The sequence below is a fragment of the Triticum urartu genome, chromosome 5 (assembly GCF_003073215.2).
Source record: "Triticum urartu cultivar G1812 chromosome 5, Tu2.1, whole genome shotgun sequence".
Classification (NCBI taxonomy): Eukaryota; Viridiplantae; Streptophyta; class Magnoliopsida; order Poales; family Poaceae; genus Triticum; species Triticum urartu.
Window position 1 is genome coordinate 611,420,564 of NC_053026.1, and position 22,668 is coordinate 611,443,231.

General features: G+C 46.5%; 1 protein-coding gene across 1 annotated transcript; it reads left to right on the forward strand.

Moving 5' to 3' along the window:
- The first annotated feature begins 7,001 nt into the window (after positions 1-7,001).
- On the forward strand, positions 7,002-9,121 carry LOC125506297 (protein NRT1/ PTR FAMILY 5.7-like). Its single transcript, XM_048671148.1, has 2 exons — positions 7,002-7,234; positions 7,346-9,121. Exons 1-2 carry the CDS (start codon positions 7,081-7,083, stop codon positions 8,947-8,949), a joined length of 1,758 nt encoding a protein of 585 aa, XP_048527105.1. The 5' UTR covers positions 7,002-7,080; the 3' UTR covers positions 8,950-9,121.
- The last annotated feature ends 13,547 nt before the right edge of the window (positions 9,122-22,668 follow it).

Consider the following 22,668-nt stretch of genomic DNA (forward strand, 5'->3'; position numbering starts at 1 on the left):
GAAAGAGGGTACGGAGAGACACGAGAGAGGATACCGGGGTTCGACGCCATATGAGCAGCGGCGCCTGTGTCCATGTACTAGTCCCCGCCGCCGAAGTAGTTGCTTGGGGAAGGGGCGGCGTGGAGGGCGGCTAGGAGCGTCGGGTCGTAGGTGTAGCCGCTCGATGGAGCGCCGTAGGACATGGCAGCGCCGTGAGCCATGGTCCCGTTGTACGCCGAAGAGCCGCCGGGTCCGGAGCCACCCGGCGCGGCCAAGAGAGCCTGATGAAGACCCGGGCAAGGGCCAAGTAGGCCCGGAGCAGGCGCCCGCGGAAGTGGCATCAAGTAGGTGTGCACCACCCCCGTCCAGGGGTTGTGCCCCGTGAGCCAGGGCGGGGGTGCCGCGGCCTGAGCAGGAGCGGATGGAGCCGCCTGGCGGGGCTGAGAGCTGTCATTGCGGCCACGGCCGTCGCGACCTCCCCGCCTCTTCTGGCGGCCCTGGTCAGGGGCGGCGGGCGGCTGTGGAGCCGGCGCGTGGGGAGGCTGCGGGGGGGGGGGGGGGGGGGGCGGTCCCCTTGACAATGCCGGCGTGGAGGGCGGCGAGAGGAGCTTGTCGCGCCGCGTGACGGAGACGCTTCTCCTCCATGCGAAGATACGTGACCGCCTTGGCGTATGTCGGCGTGATGAGGGAGAGGTTGGCGGCGGATTGGCCGAGGTCGGGGTGGAGGCCGCGAAGTAGGTTGGTGAGGAGGACGGAGTCGTCGATGTTCATGCCGACATCGCGAAGCTCGTCCGTGAGAACCTTCATCCGCGTGCAGTACTCGTCGATCGAGAGATCGTTTTGCTGCATGGTGAAAAAATCACCTTGGAGGAAGACACGGCGCTGGAGTTCATTGTCGAGGAAGAGGTCGCAGAGCCGTGTCCACATAGCGTACGCCGATGGATCACGGGAGTTCACCATGTTGAAGAGACCTGGAGAGATGGTGAGAAAAAGCCACTTGACGATGCAGGCGTCCACAGCAAGCCACTCGTCGTCGTCCTTCATGTCGCGGATGTCGACGCTGCCATCAACATGCTCGATGAGGCGGAAGGAGCGGAAGAGGAGCGCGAAGTAGGTGCGCCATGTGTTGTAGGAAGGAGAGTCGAGGTCGAGGGTGACGGGAACATGGTCTTTGATGTGGAGCTTGTTGAGGCGATCGGAGGTGAAGGCAGTACCGGCGAAGGAGCTGGCGTCGGAGATGTCGGGTTTGGAGCGAGACATGATGGTGGCGTCGGCTGGAGAGGGGTAGAAAGAGACGGCGGCGGCGACTACAGAGGAGGGGGTGGCGGCGGCGGCGTGAGAGGGTTTAGGGTTTGGTGTGGCGGCGGCGGCGGCTGGTATAGGAGGAGTGGCAGCGGCGGCAGCAGCGTAGGAGGGTTAGGGTTTGGGTGCAGCGGCGGCGGTGTGTGGAACAGGCAGCGGCAGGGAGAGAGGGGCGGCGGCGTGTGGAACAGGCAGCGGCGGAGGCAGGGAGAGAGGGGCGACGGCGGCGTGGGACGCGGCGGCGGCCTAGAGCGAAAGCGAAAGGGATCGGGAGAAAACTGATACCATGTAGAAGACTATAGGATGCAACTCAATTGTATTCCATCGAAGTCGGTTACAATATATACAGATGGTGTCTTGCGTGACAAGTCAACTAATCCTACAATATATCTAGAGATCAATTTATACAAGGCTAGAGATAATAGGAAAATCAGTCAGAAATAAATACAAAGATATCACGTTTCAACACTAATCATCAACGCGATGGAGTAATAGCTGCCAATTTAGCAGAACGTTATTATCGCAATGCATTGCGCGCCACATTGCATTGGTACTTTCGATCGATCTTCCGGCTAGAGCACCATCAAAGCATGGAACGGTGCGAGCGAACGCGCCATGCATGCACCCGCCGCGAACCGCCGGATGTATGTACATCTATTGATCTACTCCTATATATCTAGCCATCTGATCTGAACAGCATCATCTATATATCTACTCCCTCCGTTTCAAAATAAATGAACCAACTTTATACTAAAATTAATACAAAATTGAGTTATTTATTTTAGAAGGGAGGGAGTAGCTCTGTATCCCATCGCGTTGCATCATCTGCATCTCCGTCTGAGGCCAAGTGGAGCGTGCATCTGCAAGAGGACGCACCGTCTCTGTCCGTGGCTGATGGCACTCAAATACTTTGGATCATATCGATCGCGAGGGAGCACGTGGACCTGCCGGACGAATGCATGCAGGCATGCATGAAACACGTGTTCAATTCGCCGCCCCGCGCAAAGTCAGAGGGATATCCCATAAGTAAATTTAGAAAAGAAGATTTTTTTTTTAGAGCAAAATGTGTTCGAGATGGCCCGTGCGATCGAGAGGCAGTGTTTTGACGCATGTGCCGGTCGTGGAGAGTCATCTCTGCATACGACGATGGCTGGCGTACTGCGTTGCTGGTGAGTGCAGTGAATGCATATATCCGTTTCCGCTCCACCTGCAACTACGTACTGCCGTCACATGCACAAGTCGGCCACGACTTTGGTGGCAAGCATGAAGTGCGTGACGCTCCATCATCGCCGTTTGATCCAAATTTGGTTGAAGCCCAACGGCGGATCCAGGGTCAGCTCTTATCAGGCGTAATAAGTCGTACATACAAGGCCTTCTAGAAACCGCGCAGTTAAAATTTTCTAAGGGTGTGTACAGTTATGCTATTTTATTAGCACCACGTGGGATAAACACTGAGGTAGAAGACAGAAAATTCAGAAAAGAAGGCTTGCCTTCCTTATTAGAGCGTGTATAATGGTCCTAGCCAGACAAAAAAAAAGATGCTATCTTACCAGTGTTAGGTAGGATAAATACTGGCGTGAGGAGAGAGAAATCAAAATACAAGACTTGCATTTTCTTAATTGAGAGATGATCTCTTCTCGTGATATTTCTCACCACATATTTACATATATCTAGCCTTTTCTGAATGTTTACGTACATCTAGTTACTAAAGATAATACTAAAAGATATCAAGCTGTATATGTATTTTTATTGCCATATCTAAAATCCATGTCAGGATTAAGATAAGATCGTCTTATCAACCACTATACATGGCCCTTAACTAAGAGATCATCTCTTAGCACAATACTCACCACATAATTATGGTCATCTCTAAATTAACTGAAAGCCTTAAAGATATAATTATCTTATCAACCACCGTATATACCCTAACCGTAATCAATAATGTGTGTGTGTGTGTGTGTGTAATTTATATTTCATATGGTGGAAGAATTGCTTAGGTTTGTGAAGAATTTGCCACGCCAACCTCATGACAGGGACCAATGGGAATGCTCTCACAAAGTTATAAGGATAGTACCATGCATTTTTTATAAACTAGATGATGCCCCGCGCGTTGCTGCGGGAAATGTGAGCAAAAAAATTGCATGTGACGATGTTGCAAACATTGTGAATAATTTCCATGTCATCTAACAGAAATATGGTTGAACTTTCATGTCCATACAACTGGTTAGGCCGAAAGGTTTAAATTTCATAACATCATCTCATAAATTTAAATGCATGCAAAAGTATGTACAATCTAGAATGTTTGGTTACTTGCATCGATTTTGCCTGTATTGCATGTGTGCCTCACTTGGGTCTGTTTCCAGAAAAACATGGGAAAAAACATCATCTGCACATCATTTGTTTGCTCTCATCTAGGCTTCCTGCATTAGGGGGTCAATTTTGGCATGACGTTTGGTGTCCTGCATTGGCTCGGCTCATACAACTGCACGGTGTTTGGTTGTATGCATGGGATATGATTAAGAGTTAACAGCTAGATGGAAGATATTTACATCTTTCTTGCATCACATAACAATAAAGTGAGTGTGTTACAACTGTTGATAAACACAAATCAGTAGATTTTGGCCGTTACTAAATGTTATTCCTGAAGTATACTATCAGCAGCTTGCAAAGTGGAATGACAGACCTGAAGCCCTCAAATGGCAAAAACTACATTGTACATCAAGTATATTCTCACTCTCCAGTCCAGTCTAAACTCTTTCTGAAATATATATATATATTTTGAACAGATGGATGTCATATCAGACGGAAAAAGTAAAATGCGATCACCGAGTGTTTGGAGGAAAGGGGTCGACGCTTAAAACCAAACTCCCTTTCCTACTATGTACTTGTGCTTTTGTACTGTTGATGTGATCTTTTCTTTATAATTAGCACTCACAGGAAAAAAACTAAAGAATACATGACCCTCTTGTTATTGTAGTCTGAAGTTGGACATCTCGCATGACCAACAGGAAGGAGCACCGAACGACCATGCATAATGGCTTCGTCCCCAGCCGCAGAAGGATAGCTTGCCAAAAAAAAGGCTATCATTGCAACAGAATGCTCGCCGCAACAGCTGGATCAAGCACTTCTCTGAGCAGTGGCTGTTAATCTCCATTCCATGGCTGAGGCCCTCACTGCGTTGCCACACTCAGGTCACTCCTTTCAGACTAAAAAGAAAGATAGCCAGACCAGCGGCAACGCAGCTAGCTTCTTCGCGTGGAGACGAAGGCAGCAGCAATGCGGATTGGCTGTTGTGCCGGACTAGGAGAGCCGTCGGAGGCGAGGAGGCTGGCAGTCGTGCCTGAAAAGCCCACCGGCATGGGGATTGCAACGGGTGAGAATCTTGTCCGAGGGATTCGTGGAGGAGCCGGAGGCCCGTCGGATGTGAGGCTGTCATACGGAATGAGATGAGACGTCAGAGGCGAGGCAGCCCGGCGGTCGTGACGGAGAGTCGGCGGCGGCGGCGAGCGGCCAGCCCGCACCGTAGGAGCGTCATCATGTGGAGATTGTCGTCCAGCTGCCGTACCCTAAAACGGATAGAAGGTAGATCTTTTATATGAGGGAGGAGGATTCTGTCGTTGGTCGATGTTCACGGCTGGAACCGTCCACCTCCTCTGCCATCGCCTGCACTTGCCGATGAGCTGCTCGTTCGCGAGAGCAGAGCGTCCGCAGGTGATCTAGCTGGAGATGAGGTTCCGATCACCACAATGCAATGCCCAAACAGGGGTTATATATATGCTGCAATTAGGAGGAAAATGGGTGACATGAGGGAGTTGAAGGGAAATGGTGTAATGGTGTGGTTACCATCAGTTTCGTCTCCCGTGGGTGGCATGCATGGAACTTTAATAAAGGAAATGAAGGATTGGGATGGGAAACGTATACTGTAGGTGCGCTGATTTTAAAACAATAATTAATGACATGGGAGCATGCACATGCTGTGGGATGTAATTTACCGCCAAGGCAAGAGTGGGCTCGATCAGTTGATCCGTTGGCATCCCATGTCTGCACATGTTCAGAGTTGTTGTGTTGCTGATTTGGCAAGTGAGGTGGATAGCTTGCATGTCAAGAGAAATAAAGTAGTGGGGTGCTCCTATTTAGATATAGTAGATAATAGATAAGGTAAGCTGGATGAAAATCTTAATGTAGAAAAACAAATTATAGGGTAGAGATAGAATTCACTCGTTTCATAGCTACATAGTCTTTTTACAGTCATCTGAGCTAGTTAAAGCAACACACGACTTGAGATTGTTAATCTCAGTAATTGTCTAAAAACTGTACTCTACTCATTTACTCAGTGAATGAAGCACTGTGCTTACTCCATAATCTTATCTGTTTTCATATATAAATTGCTCAAAGTAACACCCACATGATTATATATGAAATGTGTCTAAAACTGTGCTCCACTCATATAAGATTTTGTTGTTATTTCATATACATAATAACTCACTACCAGTTTGCTTTGATTACCTAACTACTACACCTAAGAATTATTTTTGATGTTACACCTTATTTAATGAGGAAAACGAGTAAGTATCTTAATCTAGACATGATTCTTAGCACTAAACAAAGGAAGTGATGATTTTTCTCTCATAAACACACACTAAATGAGAGTTTGTGCATCGCCACGGCAACCTCCAAAGAACAATGCTATACACACGACGCAACTTGGACAATTTGTGCACGGCCCACTTGATCAAACCATTGATGCCTAGACGAAAAGTGCAGCGGAGCATCAGATTTGCATCGGGCACAAATTGTACCATGAAGCATCGTCTATATAGTAGTTTCGACCTCCAAATGCATAATATGGAGCGCGCTCCATATGCATTATGATGACTGCCTATATGAAGACTCTACTAGAGTTTCCTTAAGGTTGCATTTGACAACTAAGTATATTTCAAGTTTTTGTAGAATATATATTGTGTTTTTTTAGAAACTATAGTCTTAAAAACTTTTGTTGTATTTGGCATCAACAAATACCATGATTTCATATAAAAGACAGTTGTATGTGGATGCATATTTAATGCATATCATACTGCATAGCCTATTAAAGAAGTAATATCTACATTAAGATACAACTGATTAAGATAGTATACAAACCATATCAAAGAAGTTGTATCTACACTAGATATGCTGCATTAATGTAGACCTCTAGGTGCAGTGGCGGACCAATTTCTGAAGACTTTTTTTAGAGAGACTTAGATTAGATTTTTTTTTTTAACATTTGGCAGGCCCCAAAAACTGATGATTTGTGTCCCCCAGTCTTGGACCGATTTCTGAAGAATCCTTTTTTAGAGAGACTTAGATTATAATTTTTGTAACCCAAACACTGATGATTTGTGTTTCGCTTCCCCCCCCCCCCCCCCCCCCCCCCCCCCAAGGTGTGATGTGAGTGTGAGTTGTGACACACTTCTGAAAATAAACGAAAAAATAATCGCCAACAAATCCCTCACATCGATTCGTTCCCTCAAGAACTTTGATAAAAATCAAAAAAACGAGGCCTCCTTTCGTGGATTCGATTCGCGCGCGTGCACACACAAACACACACATGGAGTATCTCAACAGCGACGTGGCCTTTCTTCCCCCAACTTCCCCTGCCCCGCCCCGCCCCGCCCATGCCCCACCCGCGCGGCTATATAACCCGACCTCTTTTCCTCCCAGCCTCACACCAAGAACCACAGATCAATCTACTACGTCCAAAAGCGCAGTGGAGTGAGTCCTTTTGCTTAGTTTGGACTTTGGAGAGAGGTTGATTCGGCGATGAGGAAGCAGCAGGGTTTAAGCGGCGGCCATGGCGTCGCCGTTGATGATGGGGAGTGGGACAGATGGGTGGACGACTCCTCCGTCGACCACCGCGGCCGCCCGCCCCTCCGTGCCGCCACCGGCTCATGGAGGGCCGCCATGTTCATCATCCGTAAGCTCCTCCCTCAAACTGCCTGCCAGATCTCTCTGTTTCTGTCTCTGTCCGTTTGGTACTTTGGTCGATGGCAGTGTGTAAACGTTTCTTGTTGTATGGTTTTGGCAGTGATCGAGTTCAGCGAGCGGCTGAGCTACTTCGGCATCGCCACGAGCCTCATGATCTACCTCACCAAGGTGCTGCATCAGGACATGAAGGTCGCCGCCGAGAACTCCCAGTACTGGATGAGCGTCACCACCCTCATGCCGCTCCTCGGCGGCTTCCTCGCCGACGCCTACCTCGGCCGCTTCCGCACCGTGCTCCTCTCCACCGCCGTCTACCTCCTCGGCCTCGTCCTGCTCGCGGTGGCTCAGCTGGCGCCGGGACTGAGGCCGAGCGGTGTCTCCGTGCCGCGGGTTCACGAGACGCTCTTCTTCGTCGGGATCTACCTCGTGTCCGTCGGCACCGGCGGCCACAAGCCGGCGCTAGAGAGCTTCGGCGCTGACCAGTTCGACGACGGCCACGCCGGCGAGCGGCTGCAGAAGATGTCCTACTTCAACTGGTGGAACTGCGCGCTCTGCTCCGGGGTCCTGCTCGGGGTCACCGTCGTCGTCTATATCCAGGAGCGGATCGGATGGGGCGCCGCCACCGTGCTCCTCGCCGCCGTCATGGGCTGCTCCCTCGTTGTCTACCTCGCGGGATGGCGGACGTACCGGTACAGGGTGCCGCAGGGCAGCCCCCTCACGCCGTTGCTGCGGGTTGTCGTGGCTGCGGTCATAAAGCGGCGCCTTCAGCTGCCAGCCGACGCCGGCGAGCTGTACGAGGAGGATGACGGCAAGAAGAGGCTGCTCTGCCACACCGACCAGCTCCGGTGTCTCGACAAGGCGGCAATCTTTGAGCATGGTGGCGAGGTCTGGCGGGGGGCGTGGCGTCTGGCGACGGTGACGCAGGTGGAGGAGACGAAGTTGGTGGTGTCGATGGTGCCCATCTGGGTGGCCACGCTCCCGTTCGGCATGGCGGCGGCGCAGGTGTCCACCTTCTTCATCAAGCAGGGCATGGCCATGGACCGCCACCTTGGCCCACACTTCGTGCTCCCGCCGGCGTCCATCTTCGCCCTGGCCGCCATCGCCATGATCACCACCGTGGCGCTCTTCGACAAGGTGCTCGAGCCGTGCCTGCGCCGCGCGACGGGCGCCGAGCGCGGGATCAGCGTACTCAGGCGCATCGGCGTCGGCATGGCGTTCGCCGTGGTGGCCATGGCCGTGGCGGCCGTCGTCGAGCGCCGCCGCCTGGACTCCAAGGTCACCATGTCGGTGTTCTGGCTGGTGCCGCAGTTCGCGCTGATGGGCGTGGGCGACGGGTTCGCGCTGGTGGGCCTGCAGGAGTACTTCTACGACCAGATGCCGGAAACGATGCGCAGCCTGGGCATCGGGCTGTACCTGAGCGTGATCGGCGCCGGGAGCTTCCTGAGCAGCCAGCTGATCGCGGCGGCGAGCCGCGTGAGCTCGCACGGCGGGCGGCGGGACGGGTGGTTCGGCAAGGACCTGAGCCGGAGCAGGCTGGACCTCTTCTACTGGCTGCTGGCCGGCATCAGCGCCGCCAACCTGGGCTTCTACGTGCTCGTCGCCACCCGGTACTCGTACAAGCAGCAGACCGCGAAGGCCGGCAGGGTCGGCGCCGACAAGGACGCCGCCGCAGGCGACGTCGAGTGCGCCATCGCCACCGCTGCTTAATTTGAAGTACGATCGATGCCAAGGGCATCATACATATAGATCGTACATCGTTCGTGATAATTAAGCCGATGCGTGAAAATTTAGTTCAGTTGATAAACATGTACTCCGTATGATTGTTAGTAATCGACGATCGTGTGGTTTGGACTTGAGGAAGAAATAGTTTCCAAACTAATCCGAAGCTTGCAGCATGCAGCACCACTTAATAATCTTCTTGGACAGATCCGGGCAGCTGAAATCAGCAAAAGCGCTTCCCATGTCCCCTTGTAGATCATCCGCCGTAGTTACTTGAGTGCTTTTGAACTCATAAATTGATGAGTAGGAAATCACCTTGCTATATACTACTATCACCCTCGTTTGACTCGTGGTTGTTTAAGAAAAGTTACTACATACTCCTACTATGCATATAATCGAAGTTTTGTAACAAAAAAAAACTTTTTTATATAACATGATGAAAGATGTCATGGGTGTGTGCGACGAGTCCGGCTCGTTTCTAGTTAGTATGTGTGGCACAATCCTCGAGCTATCGAAGTACTCATAACTATTGAAAAATATTCCTTACAAAAGGGTAATCAAAATAGGTGTAATGGCCAGAGCCTTTGAGTCATTACTATGTTTCAATTTTCACCTCCATGCTTGCTATTCTTGAATACACAAATGAGTTGTCTCACTCCTTGGAAAAGAGAACCAAGGTATGTTAATGCAATGTCACTTGTTAGTGTAGCAAAGAATATAATGCATCATATGAGGTCTCATGGATGCGAAAAATATTTTGCAAAGGTGATATTACTGTGCCACAGACATGGCATTGAAGTTCCTTCACCAAACGATAATTATCCACCTCATGGACGAACACCTATATATTATCAAATACAAATAATGTTTTGCCGTTCCAGAAGACAAGTATAACTTGGTGTCATTGATCAAATCACTGAAGAGCTTGACAATTGGTTTGATGAGGTTAATATGGAGTTTCTTATTAGCATGTTGGCTTTGATTCCGTTCAATTCATTTGCTTTTTATGATGCACACAAGGCAATGCGACTTGTTGTATTCTACCCCAAGAACATATCAAGCACATAGTATTTTGCAAGACTTCAAATTCCAACTTTCTAACTTTATTGATGATATGAGACGAGATGATTTGTTCAAATGTGTCAGTTACATTGGCGAGCTCTCTGTCATGTTTCTTTAAGATTTGGTCTACTTATCAAATTGGTATTGATCTTACCGATGTTAAAGGCGAATATCGAAAGAGTATTCTCGGCGACGAGCCTAGTGAAAAATAGGTTGAGAAATAGTATGGGTGATGAGCTCTCGAACCATTTCTTAGCAAAGTTTATTGAGTGGGACATGTTCGTGTAGTAAGTGAATATCATACTATGCATTCGATTGCAAAGAGCGGTTTCGGTGGGTTGTTACACTTTCATCTTTGACAGTCCTAATTGGCATTTTTTTCAAATAACTTCCATCTCACCATAGACAAAAGACCCAATTTTATGCCACGAGACCATGTAAGGCTTGTACATCCATTCATATGATAAAAGACTCACAAGCCTAAGAGCAATTCCTTCATTCCCTATCATTAATTAAGGACTAGCCTGCTTCGAGCGATAGGATATCATAATTCCTTAGTCGTCTTCCTCACAAGCTGGAAAAAAAACTAAAGATGTAGGTTGGAAACATTAATTTTTTTGTTGGATTTTTTAGATGGATTTCATTGCATAACCATTATTTTTAGTGGATGACATGGTTGAAGCCTACATGGCAATCTGATAAGTTACCTAGTGTTGGAGTTTTCTGGGCATATGCATCTTTTATTAATGTAGGACTATTTCATCTTTCGAACTATTAGTATTATAAATTTTCTAACTTTGAATATGTTTCTCGAACTAGAAAATAATGTTTTGAGATTTGATTGAGCTATTTATGTTACTCTTTTGCAACTTTGTATTGCTCATGGATTATGCATTTTTCTAAGTGTGCACATTCCCATTTCATTCATCGGTCTGATTGTCATGGATTCTACTTGCTATTCTTTTGGCAATGAGGATTGTACTTGCTCATATAAGTACACTTCCCCTCAATCATAAAAAGTTCATGATCATGATAGAGAAAAAGAAGAATTCAATGATCGTGTTGCTCACCAGTAAAAATCCAATATCATTTGAACAAGGAAAATCAATTGTGGCGAACACATAATGCGTGATCTAGCCTTGGTGGAGGGCAAGTACGTATCTAGGTTCTGTCCTACCTACGTACGAGGACTTCAAGGTGGAGGACTCTTGCAAATGTGTGTGTGTTGGTCATATCCAAGTTAGCTAGTATTATGCCAGTGCGCGAAAGGGACACAATAGATCGATGTAGCGTGGCAGGCAAGGCCGGTTCACACGTGCAGACAAATGTTGATCTGATCAAGGTATAACTAACATAAGTACATACTCCCTCTGTCCGATGAAGAGTGTACATCTAGAGATTTTAGGACAAATTATAGAGTGAAGTAAAAAATGCATTGAAAAGGTGCAAGCCACCATCTCTATCCTCTTTTATTATCCAACCCCCAATGAGCTAAGTGCATGCACAAATTAAGAAGACCATGTGTAGATTGTTATTGGTATTGATTACCGTGTGATGAGAGAGAAATATTTTTTCTACTTTAAAGTGCATTGGGAAGATAGAAGTACACTCTTTTGTGGACAAATTTTGAAGCTAAATGTACACTCTTCACCGGACGGAGGGAGTAACGGCTAACACACATACCAGCAACCGATGACCATACCATATACACGCATATGTGAACACCCATCAATCCATGCAATACCTTAACCTAGCTATATTGCACTAGCCTCTGATTAAGAGAAAATTTCACGTGAAAGCACCTCTTTAGTGGAATTTTGGAAACCTCAGCTCAACCTTTTGGATGCAATTTGTATGGACTAGATTGACCTTTGCGCAATCTTTTACATGCTATTTACAAAAGAAGACTGACACACCCAACAAATAGTATTTACCAGATAAACCCTTTAGGACTAATAAGTACTCACATCTAATCCCTTCACCCCCTATTTCAACATTTTTGCGAGAAACAATTTATAAGTGTTGGGATGCACCGATGCTTTCTCCATACATCTATTGCATGTACATTTTGCTATAATAAAAGTCTAGTTGCAATCAACACAGGGTTAGCAACTTCTGATTTTGATGTTGTACTAGCAAAATGTAATTTGGGAAAGCAAACTAACTACAATCAATGCCCGGGACAACAGAAGTAAAACGAAGCTAATACTGAACTGTCTTAGAACAAGTGTTGCTACTATTCTTGTTCTTCTCTTTATTGCTTTGTTTCACACTCTTATTCCTATATTCCATAAGTTTTTTACCTAGCCTATGATAAAATATCACTTAAGGTCAAATTCTCATTTGGAATGGAATCATCTAGGAGTACCTCAACTTTAATCTTACATGTTGCTTCAATGGAATTTGGGTAAGACATTTCCTCGCTAAGTGCAAAATTCCAAGCTATATTGATTTGTTTATATTAAAAGGTCTTCGTGACATGGAAGGTGTCATGACAATACGAATAATTGTATAATAGAGTTTCAGTCTCTAAAACGCTCTTATATTTCTTTACGGAGGGAGTACAAAACTTTAATAAGTATACATAATTTAGTTATTTTCTGTTACATAGTTAGCATTGATACAACATAATAATGTTGCTAAATATTAGTTATAATATTATTTGTGTTGGGGAACGTTGCAGAAAACAAAAAAAAATTCCTACGTTTCACCAAGATCAATCTATGGAGTCAACTAGCAACGAGAGGAGAGTGCATCTACATACCCTTGTAGATCGCGAGCGGAAGCGTTCAAGAGAACGGGAATGATGGAGTCGTACTCGCCGTGATCCAAATCACCGATGACCAAGTGTCGAACGGACGACACCTCCGCGTTCAACACACGTACGAAGCGGATGACGTCTCCTCCTTCTGGATCCAGCAAGGGGAAAGGAGAGGTTGATGAAGATCCAGCAGCACGACGGCGTGGTGGTGGATGCAGCAGTGAACGCAGCAGGGCTTCGCCGAGCTTCTGTGAGAGGGAGAGGTGTAGCAGGGGAGAGGGAGGCGCCAAGGCTTGAGGACGGCTGCCCTCCCTCCCCCCTCCTTTATATAGGCCCCCTGGGGGGGGCGCCGGCCCTGGAGATGGGATCTCCCAAGGGGGCGGCGGCCAAGGGGGGTGTAGTGCCTCCCAAGGCAAGTGGAGGCGCCCCCACCCTAGGGTTTCCAACCCTAGGCGCAGGGGGGGGGCCAAGGGGGGGGGGCGCACCAGCCCACTATGGGCTGGTTCCCCTCCCCACTTCAGCCCATGGGGCCCTCCGGGATGGGTGGCCCCACCCGGTGGACCCCCGGGACCCATCCGGTGGTCCCGGTACAATACCGGTGACCCCGAATCTTTCCCGATGGCCGAAACTACACTTTCTATATATAATTCTTCACCTCCGGGCCATTCCGGAACTCCTCGTGACGTCCAGGATCTCATCCGGGACTCCGAACAACTTTCGGATTACTGCATACTCATATCTCTACAACCCTAGCGTCACCGATCCTTAAGTGTGTAGACCCTACGGGTTCGGGAGACAAGCAGGCATGACCGAGACGACTCTCCGGTCAATAACCAACAGCGGGATCTGGATACCCATGTTGGCTCCCACATGCTCCTCGATGATCTCATCGGATGAACCACGATGTCGAGGACTTAATCAATCCGTATACAATTCCCTTTGTCAATCAGTACGTTACTTGCCCGAGACTCGATCGTCGGTATCCCAATACCTCGTTCAGTCTCGTTACCGGCAAGTCACTTTACTCATACCGTAATGCATGATCCCGTGATCAACCACTTGATCACATTGAGCTTATTATGATGATGCATTACCGAGTGGGCCCAGAGATACCTCTCCGTCATACGGAGTGACAAATCCCAGTCTCGATTCGTGCCAACCCAACAGACACTTTCGGAGACACCTGTAATGTACCTTTATAGTCACCCAGTTACGTTGTGACGTTTGGCACACCCAAAGCACTCCTACGGTATCCGGGAGTTGCACAATCTCATGGTCTAAGGAAATGATACTTGACATTCAGAAAAGCTACAGCAAACGAACTACACGATCTTTGTGCTATGCTTAGGCTTGGGTCTTGTCCATCACATCATTCTCCTAATGATGTGATCCCGTTATCATTGACATCCCCATGTCCATAGCCAGGAAACCATGACTATATGTTGATCAACGAGCTAGTCAACTAGAGGCTCACTAGGGACACATTGTGGTCTATGTATTCACACATGTATTACAATTTCCGGATAATACAATTATAGCATGAATAATAGACAATTATCATGAACAAGGAAATATAATAATTATTTTATTATTGCCTCTAGGGCATATTTCCAACAGTCTCCCACTTGCACTAGAGTCAATCATCTAGTTACATTGTGATGAATCGAACACCCATGGAATTCTGGTGTTGATCATGTTTTGCTCTAGGGAGAGGTTTAGTCAACGGATCTGCTACATTCAGGTCCGTATGTACTCTACAAATCTCTCTGTCTCCATTTTGAACACTTTCACGAATGGAGTTGAAGCGGCGCTTGATATGCCTGGTCTTTCTGTGAAACCTGGGCTCCTTGGCAAGGGCAATAGCTCCAGTGTTGTCACAAAAGAGAGTCATCGGGCCCGACGCATTGGGTATGACTCCTAGGTCGGTAATGAACTCCTTCACCCAGACTGCTTCGTGTGCTGCCTCTGAGGCTGCCATGTACTCCGCTTCACATGTAGATCCCGCCACAACGCTTTGCTTGCAACTGCACCAGCTTACTGCCTCACCATTCAAAATATACACGTATCCGGTTTGTGACTTAGAGTCATCCAGATCTGTGTCGAAGCTAGCATCGACGTAACCCTTTACGACGAGCTCTTCGTCACCTCCATAAACGAGAAACATTTCCTTGGTCCTTTTCAGGTACTTCAGGATATTCTTGACCGCTGTCCAGTGTTCCATGCCGGGATTACTTTGGTACCTTCCTACCAAACTCACGGCAAGGTTTACATCAGGTCTGGTACACAGCATAGCATACATGATAGACCCTATGGCCGAGGCATAGGGGACGACACTCATCTTTTCTCTATCTTCTGCCGTGGTCGGGCATTGAGCCATGCTCAATCTCGTACCTTCCAATACAGGCAAGAACCCCTTCTTTGATTGATCCATTTTGAACTTCTTCAATATCTTGTCAAGGTACGTACTCAGTGAAAGACCAATGAGGCGTCTCGATCTATTTCTATAGATCTTGATGCCTAATGTATAAGCAGCTTCTCCAAGGTCCTTCATTGAAAAACACTTGTTCAAGTAGGCCTTTATGCTTTCCAAGAATTCTATATCATTTGCCATCAACAGTATGTCATCCACATACAATATGAGAAATGCTACAGAGCTCCCACTCACTTTCTTGTAAATGCAGGCTTCTCCATAAGTCTGCATAAACCCAAACGCTTTGATCAACTCATCAAAACGAATGTTCCAACTCCGAGATGCTTGCACCAGCCCATAAATCGAGCATTGGAGCTTGCACACCTTGTCAGCATTCTTAGGATCGACAAAACCTTCCGGCTGCATCATATACAATTCTTCCTTAAGGAAACCATTAAGGAATGCCGTTTTGACGTCCATTTGCCATATCTCATAATCACAGAATGCGGCAATTGCTAACATGATTCGGACGGACTTCAGCTTCGCTACGGGTGATAAAGTCTCATCGTAGTCAACCCCTTGAACTTGTCGATAACCCTTAGCGACAAGTCAAGCTTTATAGATGGTCACATTACCATCCGCGTCTGTCTTCTTCTTAAAGATCCATTTATTTTCTATGGCTCGCCGATCATCGGGCAAGTCAGTCAAAGTCCATGTTTCGTTTTCATACATGGATCCTATCTCAGATTTCATGGCTTCCAGCCATTTGTCCGAATCCGGGCCCGCCATCGCTTCTTCATAGTTCGAAGGTTCACCGTTGTCTAACAACATGATTTCCAAGACAGGGTTGCCGTACCACTCTGGTGCGGAACGTGTCCTTGTGGACCTACGAAGTTCAGTAGCAACTTGATCTGAAGTTTCATGATCATCATCATCAACTTCCTCTCTAGTCGGTGCAGGCACCTCAGGAACATTTTCTTGAGCTGCGCCACTTACCGGTTCAAGAGGCAATACTTCATCAAGTTCTACTTTCCTTCCACTTATTTCTTTCGAGAGAAACTCTTTCTCTAGAAAGGACCCATTCTTGGCAACAAAGATCTTGCCTTCGGATCGGAGGTAGAAGGTATACCCAACAGTTTCTTTAGGGTATCCTATGAAGACGCATTTTTCCGATTTGTGTTCGAGCTTTTCAGGTTGAAGTTTCTTGACATAAGCATCGCATCCCCAAACTTTTAGAAACGACAGCTTAGGTTTCTTCCCAAACCATAATTCATACGGTGTCGTCTCAGTGGATTTCGACGGAGCCCTATTTAAAGTGAATGCGGCAGTCTCTAAAGTATAGCCCCAAAATGACAGCGGTAAATCGGTAAGAGACATCATAGATTGCACCATATCTAATAGAGTGCGATTACGACATTCGGACACACCATTACACTGAGGTGTTCCAGGCGGCGTGAGTTGTGAAATTATTCCATATTTTCTTATGTGTGTGCCAAATTCGTGACTCAAGTATACTCCCCCACGATATGATCGCAAGAACTTGATTTTCCTGTCACGTTGATTATTAACCTCACTCTGAAATTCCTTGAACTTTTCAAAGGTCTCAGACTTGTGTTTCATTAAGTAGACATACCCATATCTACTCAAGTCATCAGTGAGGGTGAGAACATAATGATAGCCACCGCGAGCCTCAACACTCATTGGACCACACACATCAGTATGTATGATTTCCAATAAGTTGGTTGCTCGCTCCATTGTTCCTGAGAACGGAGTCTTGGTCATTTTACCCATGAGGCATGGTTCGCACGTGTCAAATGATTCGTAATCAAGAGACTCTAAAAGTCCATCTGCATGGAGCTTCTTCATGCGTTTGACACCTATGTGACCAAGGCGGCAGTGCCACAAGTATGTGGGACTATCATTATCAACCTTACATCTTTTGGTATTCACACTATGAATATGTGTAGCATTACGCTCGAGATTCATTAAGAATAAACCATTCACCATCGGAGCATGACCATAAAACATATCTCTCATATAAATAGAACAACCATTATTCTCGGATTTAAATGAGTAGCCATCTCGTATTAAACGAGATCCTGATGCAATGTTCATGCTCAAAGCTGGCACTAAATAACAATTATTGAGGTTTAAAACTAATCCCGTAGGTAATGTAGAGGTAGCGTGCCGATGGCGATCACATCGACCTTGGAACCATTCCCGACGCGCATTGTCACCTCGTCCTTCGCCAGTCTCCATTTATTCCGCAGCTCCTGCTTTGAGTTACAAATGTGAGCAACTGCACCGGTATCAAATACACAAGAGCTACTACGAGTACTGGTAAGGTACACATCAATTACATGTATATCACATATACCTTTCGTGATGCCGGCCTTCTTGTCCGCTAAGTATTTGGGGCAGTTCCGCTTCCAGTGACCACTTCCCTTGCAATAAAAACACTTAGTCTCGGGCTTGGGTCCATTCTTTGGCTTCTTCCCGGCAGCTTGCTTACCGGGAGCGGCAACTCCCTTGCCGTCCTTCTTGAAGTTCTTCTTACCCTTGCCTTTCTTGAACTTAGTGTTTTATTCACCATCAACACTTGATGTTCCTTTTTGACTTCTACCTCTGCTGATTTCAGCATTGAATATACCTCAGGAATGGTCTTTTCCATCCCCTGCATATTGAAGTTCATCACAAAGCTCTTGTAGCTCGGTGGAAGCGACTGAAGGATTTTGTCAATGACCGCGTCATCCGGGAGATTAACTCCTAGCTGAGTCAAGCGGTTATGCAACCCAGACATTTTGAGTATGTGCTCACTGACAGAACTATTTTCCTCCATCTTACAGCTGAAGAACTGGTCGGAGACTTCATATCTCTCGACCCGGGCATGAGCTTGGAAAACCATTTTCAGCTCTTCGAACATCTCATATGCTCCGTGTCGCTCAAAACGCTTTTGGAGCCCCGGTTCTAAGCTGTAAAGCATGCCGCACTAAACGAGGGAGTAATCATCAGCACGCGTCTGCCAAGCATTCATAACGTCTTGGTTCTGTGGGACGGGTGCGTCACCTAGCGGTGCTTCTAGGACATAATCTTTCTTGGCAGCTATGAGGATGATCCTCAGGTTCCGGTCCCAGTCCGTATAGTTGCTGCCATCGTCTTTCAGCTTGGTTTTCTCTAGGAACGCGTTGAAGTTGAGGACAACGTTGGCCATTTGATCTACAAGACATATTGTAAAGATTTTAGACTAAGTTCATGATAATTAAGTTCATCTAATCAAATTATTCAATGAACTCCCACTTAGATAGACATCCCTCCAGTCATCTAAGTATAACATGATCCGAGTTGACTAGGCCTTGTCCGATCATCATGTGAAACGGACTAGTCAACATCGGTGAACATCTTCATGTTGATCGTATCTTCTATACGACTCATGCTCGACCTTTCGGTCTTCTGTGTTCCGAGGCCATGTCTGTACATGTTGGGCTCGTCAAGTCAACCTAAGTGTATTGCGTGTGTAAATCTGTTTTACACCCGTTGTATGTGAACGTTGGAATCTATCACAACCGATCATCACGTGGTGCTTCGAAACAATGAACTGTCGCAACAGCGCATAGTTAGGGGGAACACTTTCTTGAAATTATTATAAAGGATCATCTTATTTACTACCGTCGTTCTAAGTAAACAAGATGCAAAAACATGATAAACATCACATGCAATCAAATAATAGTGACATGATATGGCCAATATCATATAGCTCCTTTGATCTCCATCTTGGGGCTCCATGATCATCTTGTCACCGGCATGACACCATGATCTCCATCATCGTGTCTTCATGAAATTGCTCGCCAACTATTACTTCTACTACTATGGCTAACACGTTTAGCAATAAAGTAAAGTAATTTACATGGCGTTTCTCAATGACACGCAGGTCATACAAAAAATAAAGACAACTCCTATGGCTCCTGCCGGTTGTCATACTCATCGACATGCAAGTCGTGATTCCTATTACAAGAACATGATCAATCTCATACATCACATATATCATTCATCATTCATCACAACCTTTGGCCATATCACATCACAAAACACTTGCTGCAAAAACAAGTTAGACGTCCTCTAATTGTTGTTGCAAGTTTTTACGTGGCTGCTATAGGTTTCTAGCAAGAACGTTTCTTACCTACGCCAAAACCACAACGTGAATTGCCAATTTCTATTTACCCTTCATAAGGACCCTGTTCATCGAATCCGATTCGACTAAAGTGGGAGAGACAGACACCCGCCAGCCACCTTATGCAACTAGTGCATGTCAGTCGGTGGAACCGGTCTCACGTAAGCGTACGTGTAAGGTTGGTCCGGGCCGCTTCATCCCACGATGCCGCCGAATCAAGATAAGACTAGTAACGGCAAGCAAATTAACAATATCGACGCCCACAACTACTTTGTGTTCTACTCATGCATAGTAACCTAGCTCATGATGCCACTGTTGGGGAATGTTGCAGAAAACAAAAAAAAAATCCTACGTTTCACCAAGATCAATCTATGGAGTCAACTAGCAACGAGAGGAGAGTGCATCTACATACCCTTGTAGATCGCAAGCGGAAGCGTTCAAGAGAACGGGGATGATGGAGTCGTACTCGCCGTGATCCAAATCACCGATGACCAAGTGCCGAACGGACGGCACCTCCGCGTTCAACACACGTACGGAGCGGATGACGTCTCCTCCTTCTTGATCCAGCAAGGGGAAAGGAGAGGTTGATGAAGATCCAGCAGCACGACGACGTGGTGGTGGATGCAGCAGTGAACGCAGCAGGGCTTCGCCGTGCTTCTGCGAGAGGGAGAGGTGTAGCAGGGGAGAGGGAGGCGCCAAGGCTTGAGGACGGCTGCCCTCCCTCCCCCCTCCTTTATATAGGCCACCTTGGGGGGGCGCCGGCCCTGGAGATGGGATCTCCCAAGGGGGCGGCGGCCAAGGGGGGTGGAGTGCCCCCCAAGGCAAGTGGAGGCGCCCCCACCCTAGGGTTTCCAACCCTAGGCGTAGGGGGCCCCAAGGGGGGGGGCGCACCAGCCCACTATGGGCTGGTTCCCCTCCCCACTTCAGTCCATGGGGCCCTCCGGGATGGGTGGCCCCACCCGGTGGACTCCCGGGACCCATCCGGTGGTCCCGGTACAATACCGGTGACCCCGAATCTTTCCCGATGGCCGAAACTACACTTCCTATATATAATTCTTCACCTCCGAACCATTCCGGAACTCCTCGTGACGTCCAGGATCTCATCTGGGACTCCGAACAACTTTCGGATTACTGCATACTCATATCTCTACAACCCTAGCGTCACCGAACCTTAAGTGTGTAGACCCTACGGGTTCGGGAGACAAGCAGACATGACCGAGACGACTCTCCGCTCAATAACCAACAACGGGATCTGGATACCCATGTTGGCTCCCACATGCTCCTCGATGATCTCATCGGATGAACCACGATGTCGAGGACTTAATCAATCCGTATACAATTCCCTTTGTCAATCGGTACGTTACTTGCCCGAGACTCGATCGTCGGTATCCCAATACCTCGTTCAGTCTCGTTACCGGCAAGTCACTTTACTCGTACCGTAATGCATGATCCCGTGATCAACCACTTGATCACATTGAGCTCATTATGATGATGCATTACCGGGTGGACCCAGAGATACCTCTCCGTCATACGGAGCGACAAATCCTAGTCTCGATTCGTACCAACCCAACAGACACTTTCTGAGACACCTGTAATGTACCTTTATAGTCACCCAGTTACGTTGTGACGTTTGGCACACCCAAAGCACTCCTACGGTATCCAGGAGTTACACAATCTCATGGTCTAAGAAAATGATACTTGACATTCAGAAAAGCTACAGCAAACGAACTACACGATCTTTGTGCTATGCTTAGGTTTGGGTCTTGTCCATCAGATCATTCTCCTAATGATGTGATCCCGTTATCAATGACATCCCCATGTCCATAGCCAGGAAACCATGACTATCTGTTGATCAACGAGCTAGTCAACTAGAGGCTCACTAGGGACACATTGTGGTCTATATATTCACACATGTATTACGATTTCCGGATAATACAATTATAGCATGAATAATAGACAATTATCATGAACAAGGAAATATAATAATCATTTTATTATTGCCTCTAGGGCATATTTCCAACAATTTGTTGTACATATGTAATAGTATATCATTAAAATACACATGAATTGTAGTAAAATTAATACATGCTAGTTTTTTCTTCTTTAAGGACACTACCTCTTAACAAGCTCTTGAAACCAAATATCATCAAACGCAAAAAATAATAATAAATGACAAAGTTGAACATCTCTTTGAATTTAGTTTTGATAATTACATAGATTATCATATGCATATGTATATGCTTGTCTGTGGGGGTGTTCATGTATATTTTAGTACCTTAGGGATCTCTAAAGTGTTGACCTAACAATATCCCAATAGTAGTTTGCAATGTATGATTTGATAACAAATTTATAGGAACTTCTAGAGTAATAAATTGAACAGTTGGCATGTCTCTCTAATGATCTAACATGTTTATAAGATATGGTTGGTTTCAAGATTTCTCCCGTTGTGCCCGCTACAAGGACCCTTCAAGGGCTGCCCGTCAGCTAGTTAGTCCTGGGCCTTTGTTGAAAAAGCTATGGGCCTTATGATCGACTCACAATAAGCCCCGATCTCGAATTATTACAATATACTAGTTAGCCCGTTGCGATTCCGCGTCGTCGCGCTCACCGAGTGTCAGAGTTGCCGCAGGAGTGGACGCCTTCTACCGGGCAATCTTATACGGCGCGCCGGTCGCCCGCAATCGACCTGGTGCGCACCCCCCTCGCATGCTAGGAGTTTGTATGGGCCGGCCCATTTTCTGATTTCGTTCCTTTTGTTTTTTATTTCTTTTTCTTTTCTGTTTTCCTTTTTTACTCTCTTTTTTTATTCTTTATTTTTTCACATTTTTTCGATTTTTCTTTTCAAATTCATGAACATTTTTGTTCATCGAATTCAAAAAATGTTCATCAATGTAATATTTAAAAAAAATTAAAAATAAAATCATCGATTTCAATGTTTGCTTATCAGGTTTAAAAAATGTTCATCAAAATTCAAAATTTTCCTTCATCGAATTAAAAAATGTTCATCAAATTCAAAGATTGTTCATCAACGTCAAAAAACGTTCATAAAAACATGAAAAATTATGCGTTTGGCCGCACCAGCATGTAAAAAATCGTTTGAAAATATTATGCTTTGTATGCTCTATAAAAAGACAAAATTCTGTCCCAGCAAAAAGAAAAGTCGGCCCATTTTGAAAATACATATTTGTCATATTTTGTACGCCACGTGTGAAAGTATAATGTTATGAAACTTTTTCTCGGACGTGTTAAACATGTATTTCTGCATATACATGTACGGCCACCCTCGGTCATTTGCCATCCCCACGG